Below are 19113 nucleotides of genomic sequence, written 5' to 3'. Positions count from 1 at the left end.
TGCTTCATGCCTCCACTAGGGTAGAATTAGTTAACTTAATTAAAACTAGGGCAGGAGTATCTCAAATAAAAAAGGGGTGCATGCCAGGCCTCATTCACCACATAACGACAAGATGCAATGTTTGGCAACAAAGTGGTGGGAACTCAGTAACCTTCAACTTAATGGCTGCATGCCACAGTAGCACTCAAACTGGGAACACAAGATGTGACATTTGTTCAGTTTAATTGTTCATACATTTTGTCCCCGCTGTGGAAAAAAAATGCCATATCCTTTGGGGGTGAGGTTGATGTGTCTTTAGTCTCAATTTTTCTCTATCCCTTGAATTTCCTGTCACACATTATATAAACAAAACCTCACCATCTCTCTAATTATCTCAATGTCAATTCAGTATTATCACAGCTTTGGGATTAGGCAATATAGTATAATGTTAACACAAACTGTTTAGTTTATGATGGAAATGACAAGCTATTTTGCTTCTGTTCCTACAATTTTTGGTCCTTCTCTAACACCACTGTGGGTCTCCTGTCAACAATCCTACTTTGTGAAATTGGCTTTGTTTTGGAGTAGTTACCAACAGGATTAGGTTTTTAGTGAATCAGGAAGTGGATTTTGTTTTATTTGTGGCCCAAAATGCATTTTTAATATATTTGGTTTTACTCTATATGTTGTGATAACTCACACTGTATTTGGTCATAGGTTTTCTGTATTTGGATTTATTTCCAGTGAGTAAATATTCTGCTATGCTTTTTTTCCTGTATAGTAGTTTGTTATGTTTCATCTTATTCTGTGTTTGTCTTTAGGTTTTCTAATAGGGTCTATTTTGGACACTTTAAAGGCAGATTTTATATTTATAACTACCAGGTCTCCACATTTTCAAATATCATCTCATGATTTTCAGGTGAAAGAGATATCTACTCCAATTTTTTTACACTTTGGGGCATATTATCATTGTTTCTGCGTTGCCCATGCACCATGCAAGGGGGCGCAAGGGCTACGCAACAATAAAGTCAGATTGATCAAGCCACGCGTGGCCCTCCATGGCTTGATAAATCTAGAGTAGCACAAGGTAGCACTGCGTTACTCTGCCCCAGGGAGGTGTTCCATGGGTTGAGCATTGGTGTTTCAACGCAACTGCCCATGGATTTTGGCACATTCCCAGATTTACAATTACTGGTAGCCTGGGAATGCATCAAATGCTACACCTCCCTAAGTGAGGTGCAACGAGGTGAAATATCTTTATTTCTCCTTATCTTTTCCTCTTTTTATGTGTACTGAATTGGGTGTTAGACTATCTCACTGTTTAGTCAAATTGATTTTGCATCAATCCTACTTGAGTGTGTAAGTCATATTGAAAGTCTTTCATTTGTTCTGTAAGATCATGGATTTATTCAATAGATATGCTGCATGCTGAATCCTTGTTGTAAGCCTTGTGTGATAGTGGTGTTGAACATCTTTAAATTGTTCTGTAGGAACATAACTTTAGTTTTTTTTTTTTTAGGCATGACGTGGGTTTGCTGCATGTTACATCTTTGCTCTAGACATAGGGGCTGATTATGATGGTGGGCGGACTTCAGTTCATCCGCCATTGTATCGGGGATTGGGACACCTGACATGCTGTCAGCGGTCCCATAGTAGGCATTATAATGTGACCAACACCACAGCGGTCGCAATGCCTATATTTTACATTGCGGCGGGTGCTGCTGGCTCCATGTGACAACCACCATGGGGTGCTAGCCACATGGTACCGAGATATGTAGGGGGGCTCAATAGGTGACCCCCAACACCCACAACCAAGGGCCAGTGGGGAAGGAGGGCCCGCTACAGGCTCTCAATGTCCCTTTCATCCAGCCTTTTCATGGCAGGTAACCTACCATGAAACAGCTGGCAGAAAGGGACATCATAATCCCTACTACAGTGCCTGGTAGGCACCACCAGCATTGTAGGGACTACGGGCCCCTCCATCGCACCGGCGGGCTCATGGAGCCCATTGGATGCATGGCAGTCGGTCTTTACGACCTCCACACGTCTGCCCGTCATCATAATATAAGGGGCGGTAAAGCTGGTTACAATGGCAGGTCGGTGGCGGTCTCCGCGCCATTGTAATCAGCCCCTTGGTGTCTAAGTGCTGTATAATGAACGTCTTACATTTTTCTACATAGTCATGATTTTAGTTTTATTTATTTTCAAGCATGCTGTGGTTTTACGTAATATGAAAGTTTTGTGGTAGGCCTTGTTTAAGCACTGGGTTTTATGTGTGGGTGGTTGGGGGAAAGCCTTTCACAAGGGTATGATAAGATAATTTCAGTTGCAACATTAAAAAAAGTTTATTTTTGTTTAGATTGCAGGTACACGTTTGCTAGAACTAATTAGTAACTAATGTCATCTGCAATTAAATATTTTTAGTACTTATATATTAGCTGGCCATTCTATTTGTAAGTCACAAGGGCCTCCTCACACAAAGCCTACTACAAAGGATTAAAATGCTGCAAATGCCACAGGATGGTTAGGTGAATTTCATGAATGTGACTTACACTCCTACAGAGAAACCTGGTGAGTGCCCAGTGCCAGCTACAAGTTGTGCAACTCCTCTGCCGCCTCCAAAATGCAACCAAGATAGCGACTGCCCAGGATTACAAAAGTGCTGCACTCCGTTCTGTACCCAGCAATGCACAAACATCACAACAGGTAAAAGGCATATACAATATGTAGGATCCAGATCTCAAAGTGCACACCACATCTTTTGCTGTTCTCCTTTTTGAATGTGCTCCATTATTCCCATTGGTGGAAGCACAGCTGACCCACGTTTGCTTTAGAAAACATTCATGCAGTTCCTCATCTTGGACTGCAAGTCCCATCATGCAACTTATTTGAGACTCGGAAGAACGTCTCCTTCAGCCCATTGATATATATATATATATATATATATTACCTACTGGCGGTCGCCAGTAGGTAGTTATAGTTAGGACCCTGTTTCCATAGGAAAACCGCAACATTCTATTTTGAATAACTTTGGCGCCGGTCGACGAATCCTCGCGAAATTTTCAAAACTAATGGGGCGCTAGGCTCCGCTCCTACCCTGAAAGTCTCGGGGGGATTCGTCAAGCGGGGCTGAGAAAAAAGGGGGGTCCCAAAACGCATTTTCCCCATGCATTTTTCAATAGGACCTTTAGACACAGCTACAGCCCGAACGGCTGAACAGAGTTACTTGAAATTTGGCAGAGAGGTAGTCTACAGGTCAAGGAAGTGCCTTTTGTAGGTCTGGTGTAAATCTGTTCAGTAGTATAACTACAGTAAGTGCAAGATATTGCATAGCTCAAGCAGGAGTCCTTTTTCACACCTGCATGCTTAGCCTTTGCACCTTAAATCAAGAGTCATTATTTAAATGAGGGTTGTTCTCCTAATTATGTTCCTCTATTCTCTGACCGGTCCTCCCACTACCTTTTTGGTTGATAGATCATGATCTACATCTCTTCAGTTTTCAGCTACAAATTCCTTTTGGATATTGTTTTGTTAGGGGCACATGGGGCAGCTCAGTAAGGTGCTACACTCCAGATGTTTCCCCCACAGTTATCTAATAAGACCCTAGCAGGAGACCTATGGGCTAATATTTCAGTTTATTTGTACGGATACCAGACAGAATAAATGGGCCACTCTTTAATGTTAGTGCTTGTCATGTGATTCATGGTATATTACCACCAAGCTGAAAATAGAATCTACCTGTCTCATCTGTATTATTAATACTCTACTGTTCTGCACATGCTTAAAACTACTTAATATAATTAACATTTTTACTATCAGTCAGTTGAAGGCATTAAAACTTCATCCATCTCAGGCTTCTCCACATTTTGAAATTGGTGCTAATGATTAAATGGTACAAAGCTGATTCGTAAAGAGCCAACTAGTACATCAACTCTAACATTGATACATTTTCACTGTCAGTCTAATTCTATAGCCTGGAAAAAGAGCCTTTATATTCTTCTTGGATAAACATAAGTAGAAAGGATAAGGTGCTGTCCAAATTATATTTTAGTTGTAGAAAATCGACACATCTTCTAAGGCTGAACTGCTGGCTAACATTGCTGAGTACTAGAGGGTATAACCCTTTTGAAATGCCACATTCAGTCTTACAGGATATTAAATTCGATCAGTGCCCATATGTAATTATTTACAGTATATAGTAATATTTTGAGGCCAATGTAACAAACAAAGATGGGTAGCGCAGCAGGGTAAAAACTAGGGGCCTTATTTATGAGCCCTTGACGCCGCCGTTGCGACTTTTTGTGATTATGCAATGGCGTAAAATATGAGCCACACTGGGCCACATTCACAAAGTGACGCATCTAGGCAGATGTGTCACTTTGTAAACCCCTGTGCTACATTATACCTGCAAGAAGTATAATGTATGCCGGGTGGGCTGTCCGGCGCAGAAAAGGCTCGTAGAATTGCACTTCTAGGACGCCACTGTGTGAAATCCTTACGCCTCTCTCACAGCAGGTGTAAGGAGTAACGCAGGCCCTTTCACATAGGGCTTGCCCCATGTAAAAGGACACATTGCTGGAGTTGCATCTGTTTTCAGACACACCCCAGCAATACTTCACTATTGTACCTACGAATACATCAGGAATACTGACGTATCTGTAAATCCTTGCGACATGGAGCGTTGTACAGTAAATATGGAGCATCCAGGGTGTCGCAAGGAGGGCGCACTGAAAGGTGTTACATCTCTGTTTTCATGCAACTATGCAATACTTTTCATGAATGCGGCCCTATATCTTTGAAGAAGTAAGCAAACAAATGGTGGATTTTTTTTATTTAAGATTGCTATGGTTGTGGTGTAAATGCGGTTAATACGATAACACTTTTGTTGTGTTTGGGGAGAGCGAGTCAGGGGTTCCTATTAAGTCTCTACTGTGCCACTGTATGAAAAGGTCGGTGAATCTTGTAACCTCCTCTGTTACAGTGAAAACTGGTGAATGTCCAAAAGACACAGTTGTGTGCAAAAAAGCTGAACCGGATCAGTGCAAGAATGACAGCGACTGTACAGGAAATCAGAGGTGCTGCCACTTCCACTGCGGACTTAAGTGCAAGGATCCGGCTACAGGTATTACTCACAGCCACTCACAAGAAGACATTTGAGGATGTAAATGTTTCTCTTAAAGGGGCTTGTGACTAAGTGCCCCCTCATCTTCCCCTATCACCCCAACTGCTGACACCATAGCCAAAGGCAATGGCCAACAAAAAGGTATAATGCTCTTAGTCCTTACCGACCCTGTCATATCCTGGTTCATGTATCGCTGTCTTAAAGAGAACCTGTGGAGTTTGACATTTTATGTGCAGAACCTATTTTACTAATCAGATCGCACTTTATCTTACTGCAGAGCTTAAAACAAAGATCTTCAAGTTCATGAGCTGTCACAGCAGGGTGCTGACAGAAACATGGTCTGGCAGTATGGGGCAGCCTGTTTAAATGGGAAAGTATTTGAGTTGAATACACTATTGTTGTGTTTTTTAAACATCAAGGACTATGCAAGCATTGGAAGACAGCAGACATCTGGTGAGGTTTCTCATCATTTCTCAGAGTACCCAGCTAGGGGGAACCTTACAAAAGAGCATGAGGCATATGTAAGAGGTATAGATTGGGTACTGCTCAACTGGTGCAAAGAAGCTTCCTGAAGCCACAGAGGTACTCTACACCTGTGGCAGCACATATTAGTGTGGCAACCTCACTTCAGTGGTCTGGAGGGTCTGCAGTACGGATACTAGAGAATAAACCCAGTTTAGAAAAAACTGTAATTGTGCAGACAGGTAAACTAACAAAATGACAAATTGAGGGAAGCGTATGAGGTGTAGGGATAACAAACAAAATAGCTCAGAATACCAAGCGGGAAATAGAAAAATGAAAAAGAAGTGAATGGTGATAAGTGGCAATTAGAGAAATAGAGAGAATAAAATACATTAATTTGGGGTTCAGAGGTTACAATCCGGGTGAAATGGTTCCACTCTCCCACTCATGGATTCTTAGGTGTCTGATTCTTTGAATGTAGGTTAAAATTACCGTTTAAAACTGCTCACACAGGCTTCAATGTCAGGCCTGAGATCTGTTTTGTAGAGCTTCTTAAGCGTGTGGAACAATAAGTGCTACAGGTTCACTAGTAGCATTTAATTTACAGGTAAAGTAAATTAAATATATCAATTGGGCGTAAGCCAATCCTACCATGTTTAAAGGAGAGAGCACAGGCACTTTAGCACTGGTAAGCAGTGGTAAAGGACACAGAGTCCTTAGGCCAGCAGAAACAAGATCAGCAAAAAATAGGAGGATTGAAGCAAAATGTTTGGGGGAAGCCAACCCTAAGGATGACAGATCTAACAATGGGATATTTATTTTGCCTAGAGTGAGGAACATATTTATATTTCCTCTATTTAAACTGTACCGCAGCTGTGACTTCATTTCTTCTACAAGTGTAGATTCTACACTTGTACTCTTAATTTTTGATTGATTGATTGACTGGCCAGGGAGATGACATAATGCTGATCATTTAATCTGAAACAGTTTTTATATAGTATGGATGAGAGAAAGTTCTTCACCTCTGTTGACGCTTGGTTGCAAGTGCAGCAAAGTAGTGTCATGAGTTTTATGAAACTGAAGCTGACACATAGGTGTGATCAGATCCTATAAGAATTATTCCTTTGTTCAGAAAAGTGTTTTCTCTTGCTAATATCTATAACTACAGTAAGTGCAAGATATTGCATAGCTCAAGCAGGAGTCCTTTTTCACACCTGCATGCTTAGCCTTTGCACCTTAAATCAAGAGTCATTATTTCAATGAGGGTTGTTCTCCTAATTATGTTCCTCTATTCTCTGACCGGTCCTCCCACTACCTTTTTGGTTGATGGGTCATTGTTGGACTTGGCCCTTCTGGCAGGTTCACCCCTGAACTTTTTTTGCTTTTTACTGATGACTTGGTGTGGTAATTGTTTGGTCTCTGCGCACTTTCCCTGTGTCCCAGGGTAAAGTGCGTGCGTGCTCTGAGTGCATGTGGTGAGATAGGCCTGCCCTCCCATAGGAATGCATGGGGAGTGTATGTGTCCCGAGTAGTTCCTGATGCGTGGGGTGTGCAGGCCCGAGTTTGGTATGTGCGGACTCGTGGGAGTGAATGCTGCGCGATGATGTGTGCGGCGTGCATGTACCTAGTGTGGAAGTGCCACTTCTAGAAGTGGGCACTTCTCTGTGCAGTGTGTCTGTCGCGTGATTGGCTGGTCGTGTCATGTGACGGGCTAGGGATTCCCCAGAGTCAGTATGAGTCACCCAGTGGTGAATGAGGAGATCAGCAGCTAGATGGGTGGGAGGAGTACACCTGGGTCCTGAATAGGACAGGGTTTTCCACACACAATGCTGGCCCCGCCCCCTGTGGTGCGACTGACGACCCTAGCCCTGCCAGTGAATAGAGTGAGGGGCTGAGCACATCAAGGGTGCTCCCCAACCAGCTGCGACTGGTTTTCCCCCTCACCCTGAACCCAGAACAAAGGGTTTGCCTGTATAAAAATGGGGCTGTGTCCCCACAGAAACTGTTCTCTGCCAGGATCTTACCTGAGGGGGGCTGCTGCTGCTGCTGGACCAGAGGACCGCCACTTGGACTACCTCCCTGCCTGGAGGCCCAGTGAGCTGGCTCTGGGCCTAGCCTTGCCCCCACCCCTGCCCTGCTGCATGCAGGGAAGGACTTTGCTGGACTTTTGTGGCTACTGGCACCCCTAAGCGCCTGGGAGCGCTTTTATCTTGCAAATAGCGCTAGGAGCGCTTTTTATGGTACCCCCAGCGCTTCCAGAGCGCTTTTCCTTTGGCCGTAGCGCTAGGAGCGCTTTATTTGGGGAAGCCGGTGCCCACCCGGCGTTTGACCCGTCTTTGCGGATTTTAAAGCCTCCTGGCAGGTGCCCACCCTGCCAGGGACATTGCCACTCGTTGGCGGGTGCCCACCCCGCTTATTTGATCATTTACGTTGCGGGTGCCCACCCCGTTTATTTCCCCTACGTCGCGGGTGCCCACCCCGCGACGTGAAACTGTTGCCGCGATCTAAAACTCACCGCTGCAGCCTGGTCCGGGCGATCCCGAGAGTCAGGCAGGCCGGGGGCGGGACTCCGGGACAACCGGAACTGGAAGTAGGAGGGCGGGAGCCTACCCCGCCTCCTACCGAAGCATCGCGGCTGGTTTTGGGGGCCCCGGAGCAGGCAGGAGCCTACCCTGCGCCCGGTGCCCTTGCCCGGAGGAGAAGCGTCCTACCCAGGCGGGAGCCCACCCCGCACTGGGACGAGCTGCCGTCGTGTTGCTGAAGATCTCCGGCCCCGGGAAGAGAAGGGACGACGCCGCGGAGAGCCGGTGAGTGGGGGCGTTCCCGCCGGTCTCTCCTCGGTCCCCCATGGGCAGTGATTGAGCCAGAGCCCGGTTGAGGCTCTGACATCGGGGGCAGTGTCCGTGAGCTCCCGAGAGGCTCCAACACGGGCAGAGCGTTGTTGGGAGCGCGAGGTCGCTCCAAAGCGGGGCCCATTGTTGTTTAGAGCCTGCGAGGCTCAAGGGGCATTTCTCCAACGACGGGGGGTGATTTGAGTTACGAGGGCCCCAGAGAGGGGGCCCCTGCCTACCCCTGCCAGTGCTTGAGCGGCCCCGCCTGCCAGAGGGCCGCTCCATCGTTGGGGGCAGATTTGTTTTAGAGCGCTCGTGCGCTCCAACGAGGGCATAATTTGTCTAGAGTCCAGAGGGACTCCCACGGGGCCATATTTGTTCTAGAGCCTAGAAGGCTCCCACGAAAGGCACATTATTCATTGTAGAGCCCAGGAGAGGCTCCACGTAAGTCCTGCAGATTTATGTTTAACAAGGCACAGTGGTGCCACAGCATCTCTCCAGTTGCCCAGCACTTAGTGGGCAACTGCAACGTTTAGGTTGTGGCCTCGGTGTTCTGGCTTGCGCAGCCTGCGCCGGCGCGCCCTGACTTTTCTGGATGCAGGGCGTCCTTGCCCCTACTAGGCCAGTTGGCCTAGGGACTGCCACAGGTAGTGGCTTATGTGAGTTCTTGCGCAATTGTGTTTCCCTGCACCTCTGAATGTATGTTTATGCGTCATGTGCTTTGCTTTACACCTCTGAATGTTATGCATCATGTGTTTATGTGCTTAGACCCCTACAGGTATTGTGATACTTAGGTGGTTGTTTTCTCCTAGTACAGGTGGTGCTAGTGAGGTCCTGATTCCCTGCGCAATATTTTCCTAAGGTGGTTAGGGTTGCGTAGGTGGTACTTACCTGATACCAGTAGTTACTGGTTGTGTGCTACATATGTTATTTTGTACTACAGTATTATTCCTATGTTCTAAGAGTGCTAATTCCGGACAGCGGTCCACGTGGCCCTGTCCCCTGTACATATAATCCCTTGTAAATTCTGCCCGTGCCTGTTGGCACATTGTAGAGTGTGTGTTTTTGTCTAATGTGTTGTGTATAATACAAAGGCTATTTTTATAGAATACCTTGCGTGGAGTTTCCTTTGTGGTGGGCCTTGGGTGTTGTTGCTGGGTGCGCGCGCAAACGCTTTACACATTGCCTCAGGGATAAGCCTGACTGCTCGTGCCAAGCTACCAAGGGGGTGAGCAGGGGTTATCTTTGGCGTGTAACTCCCCAGCCCTGACTAGAGTGGTGGTTTCTGTCTGGCTTTGGCGCAAGCCCTAGCCAACCAGAAATCGCCATTTCTAACATTGGTGATCAGCGGTGGGATTTGGACTTGCGTTTGCGCTGTTCCGCAGCAGCAACTGGCCGCACTACAAAACTCTGCATTTAGATAAATCACATGGTATAGGGATTATTGTTCTAAGTTTGTTTTTAATTGTCATTTCTTTGGAAATGTGGTTTTGTGCACTGTGAGTTAGGTGTCCCTAGCTCGGGAGGGTAGATCATCCCCCTTAGTGCATTGTGTTTCTGGATTCACCAGAGGGTGGGATCCAGTGGTGGCAGCGTAATAGTGTCCAGTACATTTGTCCCCCGCCCTGCGCCCAGAGTTGGTACCTGTGTCACGTGGTGGTCAGGTTGAGGAATCAGGGGTGGTAGAAACTGCCTTACCAGTCCGAGGGGAGGGTTGGGTGTGGATGAGTGGTGTGTGGCACTAGGCAAGTGAGTGTGAGTTCTCTGGGATAGAGAGCTTGCTGAATCTTTTTGTGAATTGTGTGCTCCTGTTAAACGCAGACCCCTAGGTTCCCTGTGTGATCTTTTCTCTAGAACGTCTGCCAGAATGGAGCCTGCTTTTGATCTCAGTGATCTAATTTATTACAGTATGCAGGAGTTGGAAAGGTTCTGTAGAGAGAGAGGCATAGGGGTGAGAGAGTCAGACACTATGTGTGAACTTAGGGGCCACATGATTCAGTGGGTTAAGAGGCAAAGGGATCTTGAGCGCAGTACGGAAAGGGCCCAGGCCTCACACCTGGAGGGTGGTGGGTCTGTGGGGAGCCCTGAAGAGTCAGAAGAGGAGGTAGAGGATGACAATACCTGGACGCCGGTAGAGAGTGAGGACCCCATAGGTAGGGCGTCCCTTGCTGGGTCCAGCGTAGGAGGCAGCGCCTCATCCCTTTCCCTGTCCCCAGAGGAGTGGGAAGATAGGAGGAAAGAAAGGGAGCACCAGCTGGCGTTAGAGAAGCTCAGGTTAGAGCATGCTCAGGCTATGGCGCAGCTGGAGGCCAGGAAGCAACAGCGAGAGACTGAGTGGGTCTTGGCGCGGGAGAGGGTAGAGGAGGCTGAGATGGCCTCCACCAGAGGCAAAGTAGCTCTGGAGGGTAGACTATCCCCTGCACGCAGTTTTAATTTTCTGGACTCCCCAGGGAGGGTGGAGTCCAGTGGTAGTAGCGATGTAGATTCCAGTGTAGGAAATCCCAGTCCCCCCAGTCTGGTACCTGTTCCCCAGGAGGAGGAGTTAAGGTTGAAATTCAGGGGCAGTAGGAAACTGTCTCACCAGTCTTGGGAGGAGTTTGTGGATGAATGTGAGGATGCACTGTTTGATTGGATAAGAGTTCCCGCAGAATCTGATTATGATAAACTGTGTGATCTGATTCTCAGAGAACACCTGCTCAATTGTTGTGCACCGGGGTTGCGCCAACACCTGTTGGGGTGTGGGGTGTCTGCCCCATTTGAGCTTGGAGATGAAGCAGAGCGCTGGGAAAGGGCTAGAGGTTCTCTAGAGTCATTAGGGAGTGACTCCAAAAGTAGTGGGTCAGGTATCTTCCAGCCCAGCGTGGTGGAAGAGGCTCAGTGTAGCCCAGCTAGGTCCCAGGATAGCGAGGAGGGTGTAGGGGCTCACTGCCTGGCTCAGTGGAGCAGGAGTGAGAGGGTGACCGAGGGTCCCCGGACGTACAAAACCCTGCCTCAGGACTTGGATGGTTCCATGAGGGAACACCAAGTTGGGGACCTAGGCTGTCCTGTTAGCCCATTTGAGGAAGATCTCCTGGTGAGTAGAGGACCTGGAGCACCTGTAACCAGGGCTCCTGTGGTTCTAGAGTCTGGCAGTACCGCTCCGGTAGGGAGGGTACAGGAGTCCAGTGTGAGGAGTGATTGGGGGATGAGTTCCCCAGTGGAAGAGCCTGTGGGTCAGGGACTACCCAGTTGGGCTAGGATCCCGTGTAGTGGCCAGGGTGGCACCACTTCTGTTCTGGGGGATCTCTGCGCACTGTCAGGTGGACAGGGGACGGGAGATCAGCGCCAGACAGACAGTCGCTCGGCATATGTGTCTTTTGATAGCCTCAGGGGGATGGAGTGGAAATCCCCAGAAGTCCTGGAGTGCCAGGCAATTATTCCACCAAAGGTTCTAGGCTGGAGGTTGGGAGGCCAGGTTCAGGATCAGCCTGACCTGAAGGGTGGGACGTCTGTTACCAGCGTCCCGACCAGTTCTTCTTCCAGAGGTACCGCCCCAGTTGGTAGGGAGCAGGGCTCTGGAAGGGGGTGCAGAGGGTGGGAGAGCCCACCTCTGCCCCCGGTACAACCTGAGGGGTTAAACCCTGGGTTGGAATGGCGTTCTAGGTGTACCCCTCGCCAGAGGAGGAGGAACCCTAGGAGAAGAGGTAGGGGGAGGAGAGCCTTCCCTGAGACTCCTGGTCCGCCTGAGGGTGTAGACCCTAGGCTGGAGAACCAGTGGCAGTCTAGTCCTGTCTTTCAGAGAGGAAGAGTGGAGAATGGCCGCTATGTGCCAGGGGTTACTACCCCCCCACTCTGTGGTTAGGCAAGGACCGGTGGCACCTGGGTGGCCTAGGGCCTGGTCTTGACCGCGGACAGCTTGGGAGTACCAGTGGGGTAGCCCAGTTGGTCCAGACAGTGGTGTTAGAAAGAATTCCATAGGTTCACCGTGGCGTAGAACCGGAGGGTGTCCCTGCAGTTGCGGGCCCGCGTCCGTGTTCTATCGCCCCAAGCAGGGAAGTCCATCACGGTGGTGATTGGTCTGCCCTGCGTTTTGGCTGGAAGGGGGTTGTGTTGGACTTGGCCCTTCTGGCAGGTTCACCCCTGAACTTTTTTTGCTTTTTACTGATGACTTGGTGTGGTAATTGTTTGGTCTCTGCGCACTTTCCCTGTGTCCCAGGGTAAAGTGCGTGCGTGCTCTGAGTGCATGTGGTGAGATAGGCCTGCCCTCCCATAGGAATGCATGGGGAGTGTATGTGTCCCTAGTAGTTCCTGATGCGTGGGGTGTGCAGGCCCGAGTTTGGTATGTGCGGACTCGTGGGAGTGAATGCTGCGCGATGATGTGTGCGGCGTGCATGTACCTAGTGTGGAAGTGCCACTTCTAGAAGTGGGCACTTCTGTGTGCAGTGTGTCTGTCGCGTGATTGGCTGGTCGTGTCATGTGACGGGCTAGGGATTCCCCAGAGTCAGGATGAGTCACCCAGTGGTGAATGGGGAGATCAGCAGCTAGATGGGTGGGAGGAGTACACCTGGGTCCTGAATAGGACAGGGTTTTCCACACACAATGCTGGCCCCGCCCCCTGTGGTGCGACTGACGACCCTAGCCCTGCCAGTGAATAGAGTGAGGGGCTGAGCACATCAAGGGTGCTCCCCAACCAGCTGCGACTGGTTTTCCCCCTCACCCTGAACCCAGAACAAAGGGTTTGCCTGTATAAAAATGGGGCTGTGTCCCCACAGAAACTGTTCTCTGCCAGGATCTTACCTGAGGGGGGCTGCTGCTGCTGCTGGACCAGAGGACCGCCACTTGGACTACCTCCCTGCCTGGAGGCCCAGTGAGCTGGCTCTGGGCCTAGCCTTGCCCCCACCCCTGCCCTGCTGCATGCAGGGAAGGACTTTGCTGGACTTTTGTGGCTACTGGCACCCCTAAGCGCCTGGGAGCGCTTTTATCTTGCAAATAGCGCTAGGAGCGCTTTTTATGGTACCCCCAGCGCTTCCAGAGCGCTTTTCCTTTGGCCGTAGCGCTAGGAGCGCTTTATTTGGGGAAGCCGGTGCCCACCCGGCGTTTGACCCGTCTTTGCGGATTTTAAAGCCTCCTGGCAGGTGCCCACCCTGCCAGGGACATTGCCACTCGTTGGCGGGTGCCCACCCCGCTTATTTGATCATTTACGTTGCGGGTGCCCACCCCGTTTATTTCCCCTACGTCGCGGGTGCCCACCCCGCGACGTGAAACTGTTGCCGCGATCTAAAACTCACCGCTGCAGCCTGGTCCGGGCGATCCCGAGAGTCAGGCAGGCCGGGGGCGGGACTCCGGGACAACCGGAACTGGAAGTAGGAGGGCGGGAGCCTACCCCGCCTCCTACCGAAGCATCGCGGCTGGTTTTGGGGGCCCCGGAGCAGGCAGGAGCCTACCCTGCGCCCGGTGCCCTTGCCCGGAGGAGAAGCGTCCTACCCAGGCGGGAGCCCACCCCGCACTGGGACGAGCTGCCGTCGTGTTGCTGAAGATCTCCGGCCCCGGGAAGAGAAGGGACGACGCCGCGGAGAGCCGGTGAGTGGGGGCGTTCCCGCCGGTCTCTCCTCGGTCCCCCATGGGCAGTGATTGAGCCAGAGCCCGGTTGAGGCTCTGACATCGGGGGCAGTGTCCGTGAGCTCCCGAGAGGCTCCAACACGGGCAGAGCGTTGTTGGGAGCGCGAGGTCGCTCCAAAGCGGGGCCCATTGTTGTTTAGAGCCTGCGAGGCTCAAGGGGCATTTCTCCAACGACGGGGGGTGATTTGAGTTACGAGGGCCCCAGAGAGGGGGCCCCTGCCTACCCCTGCCAGTGCTTGAGCGGCCCCGCCTGCCAGAGGGCCGCTCCATCGTTGGGGGCAGATTTGTTTTAGAGCGCTCGTGCGCTCCAACGAGGGCATAATTTGTCTAGAGTCCAGAGGGACTCCCACGAGGCCATATTTGTTCTAGAGCCTAGAAGGCTCCCACGAAAGGCACATTATTCATTGTAGAGCCCAGGAGAGGCTCCACGTATGTGCTGCAGATTTATGTTTAACAAGGCACAGTGGTGCCACAGCATCTCTCCAGTTGCCCAGCACTTAGTGGGCAACTGCAACGTTTAGGTTGTGGCCTCGGTGTTCTGGCTTGCGCAGCCTGCGCCGGCGCGCCCTGACTTTTCTGGACGCAGGGCGTCCTTGCCCCTACTAGGCCAGTTGGCCTAGGGACTGCCACAGGTAGTGGCTTATGTGAGTTCTTGCGCAATTGTGTTTCCCTGCACCTCTGAATGTATGTTTATGCGTCATGTGCTTTGCTTTACACCTCTGAATGTTATGCATCATGTGTTTATGTGCTTAGACCCCTACAGGTATTGTGATACTTAGGTGGTTGTTTTCTCCTAGTACAGGTGGTGCTAGTGAGGTCCTGATTCCCTGCGCAATATTTTCCTAAGGTGGTTAGGGTTGCGTAGGTGGTACTTACCTGATACCAGTAGTTACTGGTTGTGTGCTACATATGTTATTTTGTACTACAATATTATTCCTATGTTCTAAGAGTGCTAATTCCGGACAGCGGTCCACGTGGCCCTGTCCCCTGTACATATAATCCCTTGTAAATTCTGCCCGTGCCTGTTGGCACATTGTAGAGTGTGTGTTTTTGTCTAATGTGTTGTGTATAATACAAAGGCTATTTTTATAGAATACCTTGCGTGGAGTTTCCTTTGTGGTGGGCCTTGGGTGTTGTTGCTGGGTGCGCGCGCAAACGCTTTACACATCGCCTCAGGGATAAGCCTGACTGCTCGTGCCAAGCTACCAAGGGGGTGAGCAGGGGTTATCTTTGGCGTGTAACTCCCCAGCCCTGACTAGAGTGGTGGTTTCTGTCTGGCTTTGGCGCAAGCCCTAGCCAACCAGAAATCGCCATTTCTAACAGTCATGATCTACATCTCTTCAGTTTTCAGCTACAAATTCCTTTTGGATATTGTTTTGTTAGGGGCACATGGGGCAGCTCAGTAAGGTGCTACACTCCAGATGTTTCCCCCACAGTTATCTAATAAGACCCTAGCAGGAGACCTATGGGCTAATATTTCAGTTTATTTGTACGGATACCAGACAGAATAAATGGGCCACTCTTTAATGTTAGTGCTTGTCATGTGATTCATGGTATATTACCACCAAGCTGAAAATAGAATCTACCTGTCTCATCTGTATTATTAATACTCTACTGTTCTGCACATGCTTAAAACTACTTAATATAATTAACATTTTTACTATCAGTCAGTTGAAGGCATTAAAACTTCATCCATCTCAGGCTTCTCCACATTTTGAAATTGGTGCTAATGATTAAATGGTACAAAGCTGATTCGTAAAGAGCCAACTAGTACATCAACTCTAACATTGATACATTTTCACTGTCAGTCTAATTCTATAGCCTGGAAAAAGAGCCTTTATATTCTTCTTGGATAAACATAAGTAGAAAGGATAAGGTGCTGTCCAAATTATATTTTAGTTGTAGAAAATCGACACATCTTCTAAGGCTGAACTGCTGGCTAACATTGCTGAGTACTAGAGGGTATAACCCTTTTGAAATGCCACATTCAGTCTTACAGGATATCAAATTCGATCAGTGCCCATATGTAATTATTTACAGTATATAGTAATATTTTGAGGCCAATATAACAAACAAAGATGGGTAGCGCAGCAGGGTAAAAACTAGGGGCCTTATTTATGAGCCCTTTACGCCGCCGTTGCGATTTTTTGTGATTATGCAATGGCGTAAAATATGAGCCACACTGGGCCACATTTACAAAGTGACGCATCTAGGCAGATGTGTCACTTTGTAAACCCCTGTGCTACATTATACCTGCAAGAAGTATAATGTATGCCGGGTGGGCTGTCCGGCGCAGAAAAGGCTCGTAGAATTGCACTTCTAGGACGCCACTGTGTGAAATCCTTACGCCTCTCTCACAGCAGGTGTAAGGAGTAACGCAGGCCCTTTCACATAGGGCTTGCCCCATGTAAAAGGACACATTGCTGGAGTTGCATCTGTTTTCAGACACACCCCAGCAATACTTCACTATTGTACCTACGAATACATCAGGAATACTGACCTATCTGTAAATCCTTGCGACATGGAGCGTTGTACAGTAAATATGGAGCATCCAGGGTGTCGCAAGGAGGGCGCACTGAAAGGTGTTACATCTCTGTTTTCATGCAACTATGCAATACTTTTCAAAAATGCGGCCCTATATCTTTGAAGAAGTAAGCAAACAAATGGTGGATTTTTTTTATTTAAGATTGCTATGGTTGTGGTGTAAATGCGGTTAATACGATAACACTTTTGTTGTGTTTGGGGAGAGCGAGTCAGGGGTTCCTATTAAGTCTCTACTGTGCCACTGTATGAAAAGGTCGCTGAATCTTGTAACCTCCTCTGTTACAGTGAAAACTGGTGAATGTCCAAAAGACACAGTTGTGTGCAAAAAAGCTGAACCGGATCAGTGCAAGAATGACAGCGACTGTACAGGAAATCAGAGGTGCTGCCACTTCCACTGCGGACTTAAGTGCAAGGATCCGGCTACAGGTATTACTCACAGCCACTCACAAGAAGACATTTGAGGATGTAAATGTTTCTCTTAAAGGGACTTGTGACTAAGTGCCCCCTCATCTTCCCCTATCACCCCAACTGCTGACACCATAGCCAAAGGCAATGGCCAACAAAAAGGTATAATGCTCTTAGTCCTTACCGACCCTGTCATATCCTGGTTCATGTATCGCTGTCTTAAAGAGAACCTGTGGAGTTTGACATTTTATGTGCAGAACCTATTTTACTAATCAGATCGCACTTTATCTTACTGCAGAGCTTAAAACAAAGATCTTCAAGTTCATGAGCTATCACAGCAGGGTGCTGACAGAAACATGGTCTGGCAGTATGGGGCAGCCTGTTTAAATGGGAAAGTATTTGAGTTGAATACACTATTGTTGTGTTTTTTAAACATCAAGGACTATGCAAGCATTGGAAGACAGCAGACATCTGGTGAGGTTTCTCATCATTTCTCAGAGTACCCAGCTAGGGGGAACCTTACAAAAGAGCATGAGGCATATGTAAGAGGTATAGATTGGGTACTGCTCAACTGGTGCAAAGAAGCTTCCTGAAGCCACAGAGGTACTCTACACCTGTGGCAGCACATATTAGTGTGGCAACCTCACTTCAGTGGTCTGGAGGGTCTGCAGTACGGATACTAGAGAATAAACCCAGTTTAGAAAAAACTGTAATTGTGCAGACAGGTAAACTAACAAAATGACAAATTGAGGGAAGCGTATGAGGTGTAGGGATAACAAACAAAATAGCTCAGAATACCAAGCGGGAAATAAAAAAAATGAAAAAGAAGTGAATGGTGATAAGTGGCAATTAGAGAAATAGAGAGAATAAAATACACTAATTTGGGGTTCAGAGGTTACAATCCGGGTGAAATGGTTCCACTCTCCCACTCATGGATTCTTAGGTGTCTGATTCTTTGAACTTTTGAGTGTAAACAATTTTCAGGATAGTATGCTTCTGCAGACCTGTATCTGTGGTTTCCACTCCTCATAGTATAGCAAAAGGAGATCTACAGAATGGTAGGTAATCCATGTCTCAAATAGCCCATTAACATGTTACACCCAGACTGGGTGGTTGACCCCTGCTTCATGCCTCCACTATGGTAGAATTAGTTAACTTAATTAAAACTAGGGCAGGAGTATCTCAAATAAAAAAGGGGTGCATGCCAGGCCTCATTCACCCCATAACGACAAGATGCAATGTTTGGCAACAAAGTGGTGGGAACTCAGTAACCTTCAACTTAATGGCTGCATGCCACAGTGGCACTCAAACTGGGAACACAAAATGTGACATTTGTTCAGTTTAATTGTTCATACATTTTGTCACTGCTGTGGAAAAAAAATGCCATATCCTTTGGGGGTGAGGTTGATGTGTCTTTAGTCTCTATTTTTCTCTATCCCTTGAATTTCCTGTCACACATTATATAAACAAAACCTCACCATCTCTCTAATTATCTCAATGTCAATTCAGTATTGTCACAGCTTTGGGATTAGGCAATATAGTATAATGTTAACACAAACTGTTTAGTTTATGATGGAAATGACAAGCTATTTTGCTTCTGTTCCTACAATTTTTGGTCCTTCTCTAACACCACTGTGGGTCTCCTGTCAACAATCCTACTTTGTGAAATTGGCCTTGTTTTGGAGTAGTTACCAACAGGATTAGGTTTTTAGTGAATCAGGAAGTGGATTTTGTTTTATTTGTGGCCCAAACTGCATTATTAATATATTTGGTTTTACTCTATATGTTGTGATAACTCACACTGTATTTGGTCATAGGTTTTCTGTATTTGGATTTATTTCCAGTGAGTAAATATTCTGCTATGCTTTTTTTTCTGTATAGTAGTTTGTTATGTTTCATCTTATTCTGTGTTTGTCTTTAGGTTTTCTAATAGAGTCTATTTTGGACACTTTAAAGGCAGATTTTATATTTATAACTGCCAGGTCTCCACATTTTCAAATATCATCTCATGATTTTCAGGTGAAAGAGATATCTACTCCAATTTTTTTACACTTTGGGGCATATTATCATTGTTTCTGCGTTGCCCATGCACCATGCAAGGGGGGGCAAGGGCTACGCAACAATAAAGTCAGATTGATCAAGCCACGCAAGGCCACCTTGCGTGGCCCTCCA

General features: G+C 47.8%; 1 protein-coding gene across 21 annotated transcripts in view; it reads left to right on the top strand.

The window, feature by feature from the left end:
- Window positions 1-19113, top strand: part of LOC146822208 (uncharacterized) — a 260616-nt gene that overhangs the window by 161083 nt on the left and 80420 nt on the right. For 19 of the 21 annotated variants that reach the window (XM_085613358.1, XM_085613354.1, XM_085613342.1 and 16 more), the window contains 3 exons: window positions 2542-2685; window positions 4961-5101; window positions 16822-16962. In XM_085613358.1, coding sequence (XP_085469484.1) covers window positions 2542-2685; window positions 4961-5101; window positions 16822-16962 — 426 coding nt within the window. The remainder of the gene's footprint in view (window positions 1-2541; window positions 2686-4960; window positions 5102-16821; window positions 16963-19113) is intronic. The other 2 variants (XM_085613356.1, XM_085613343.1) reach the window with 1 other exon arrangement.

The sequence above is a fragment of the Triturus cristatus genome, chromosome 6, assembly GCF_964204655.1.
Source record: "Triturus cristatus chromosome 6, aTriCri1.1, whole genome shotgun sequence".
In the NCBI taxonomy this organism is placed as follows: domain Eukaryota; kingdom Metazoa; phylum Chordata; class Amphibia; order Caudata; family Salamandridae; genus Triturus; species Triturus cristatus.
Note: the sequence above shows the minus strand (reverse complement) of the source record. Positions and strands in the feature narration are given on the sequence as shown.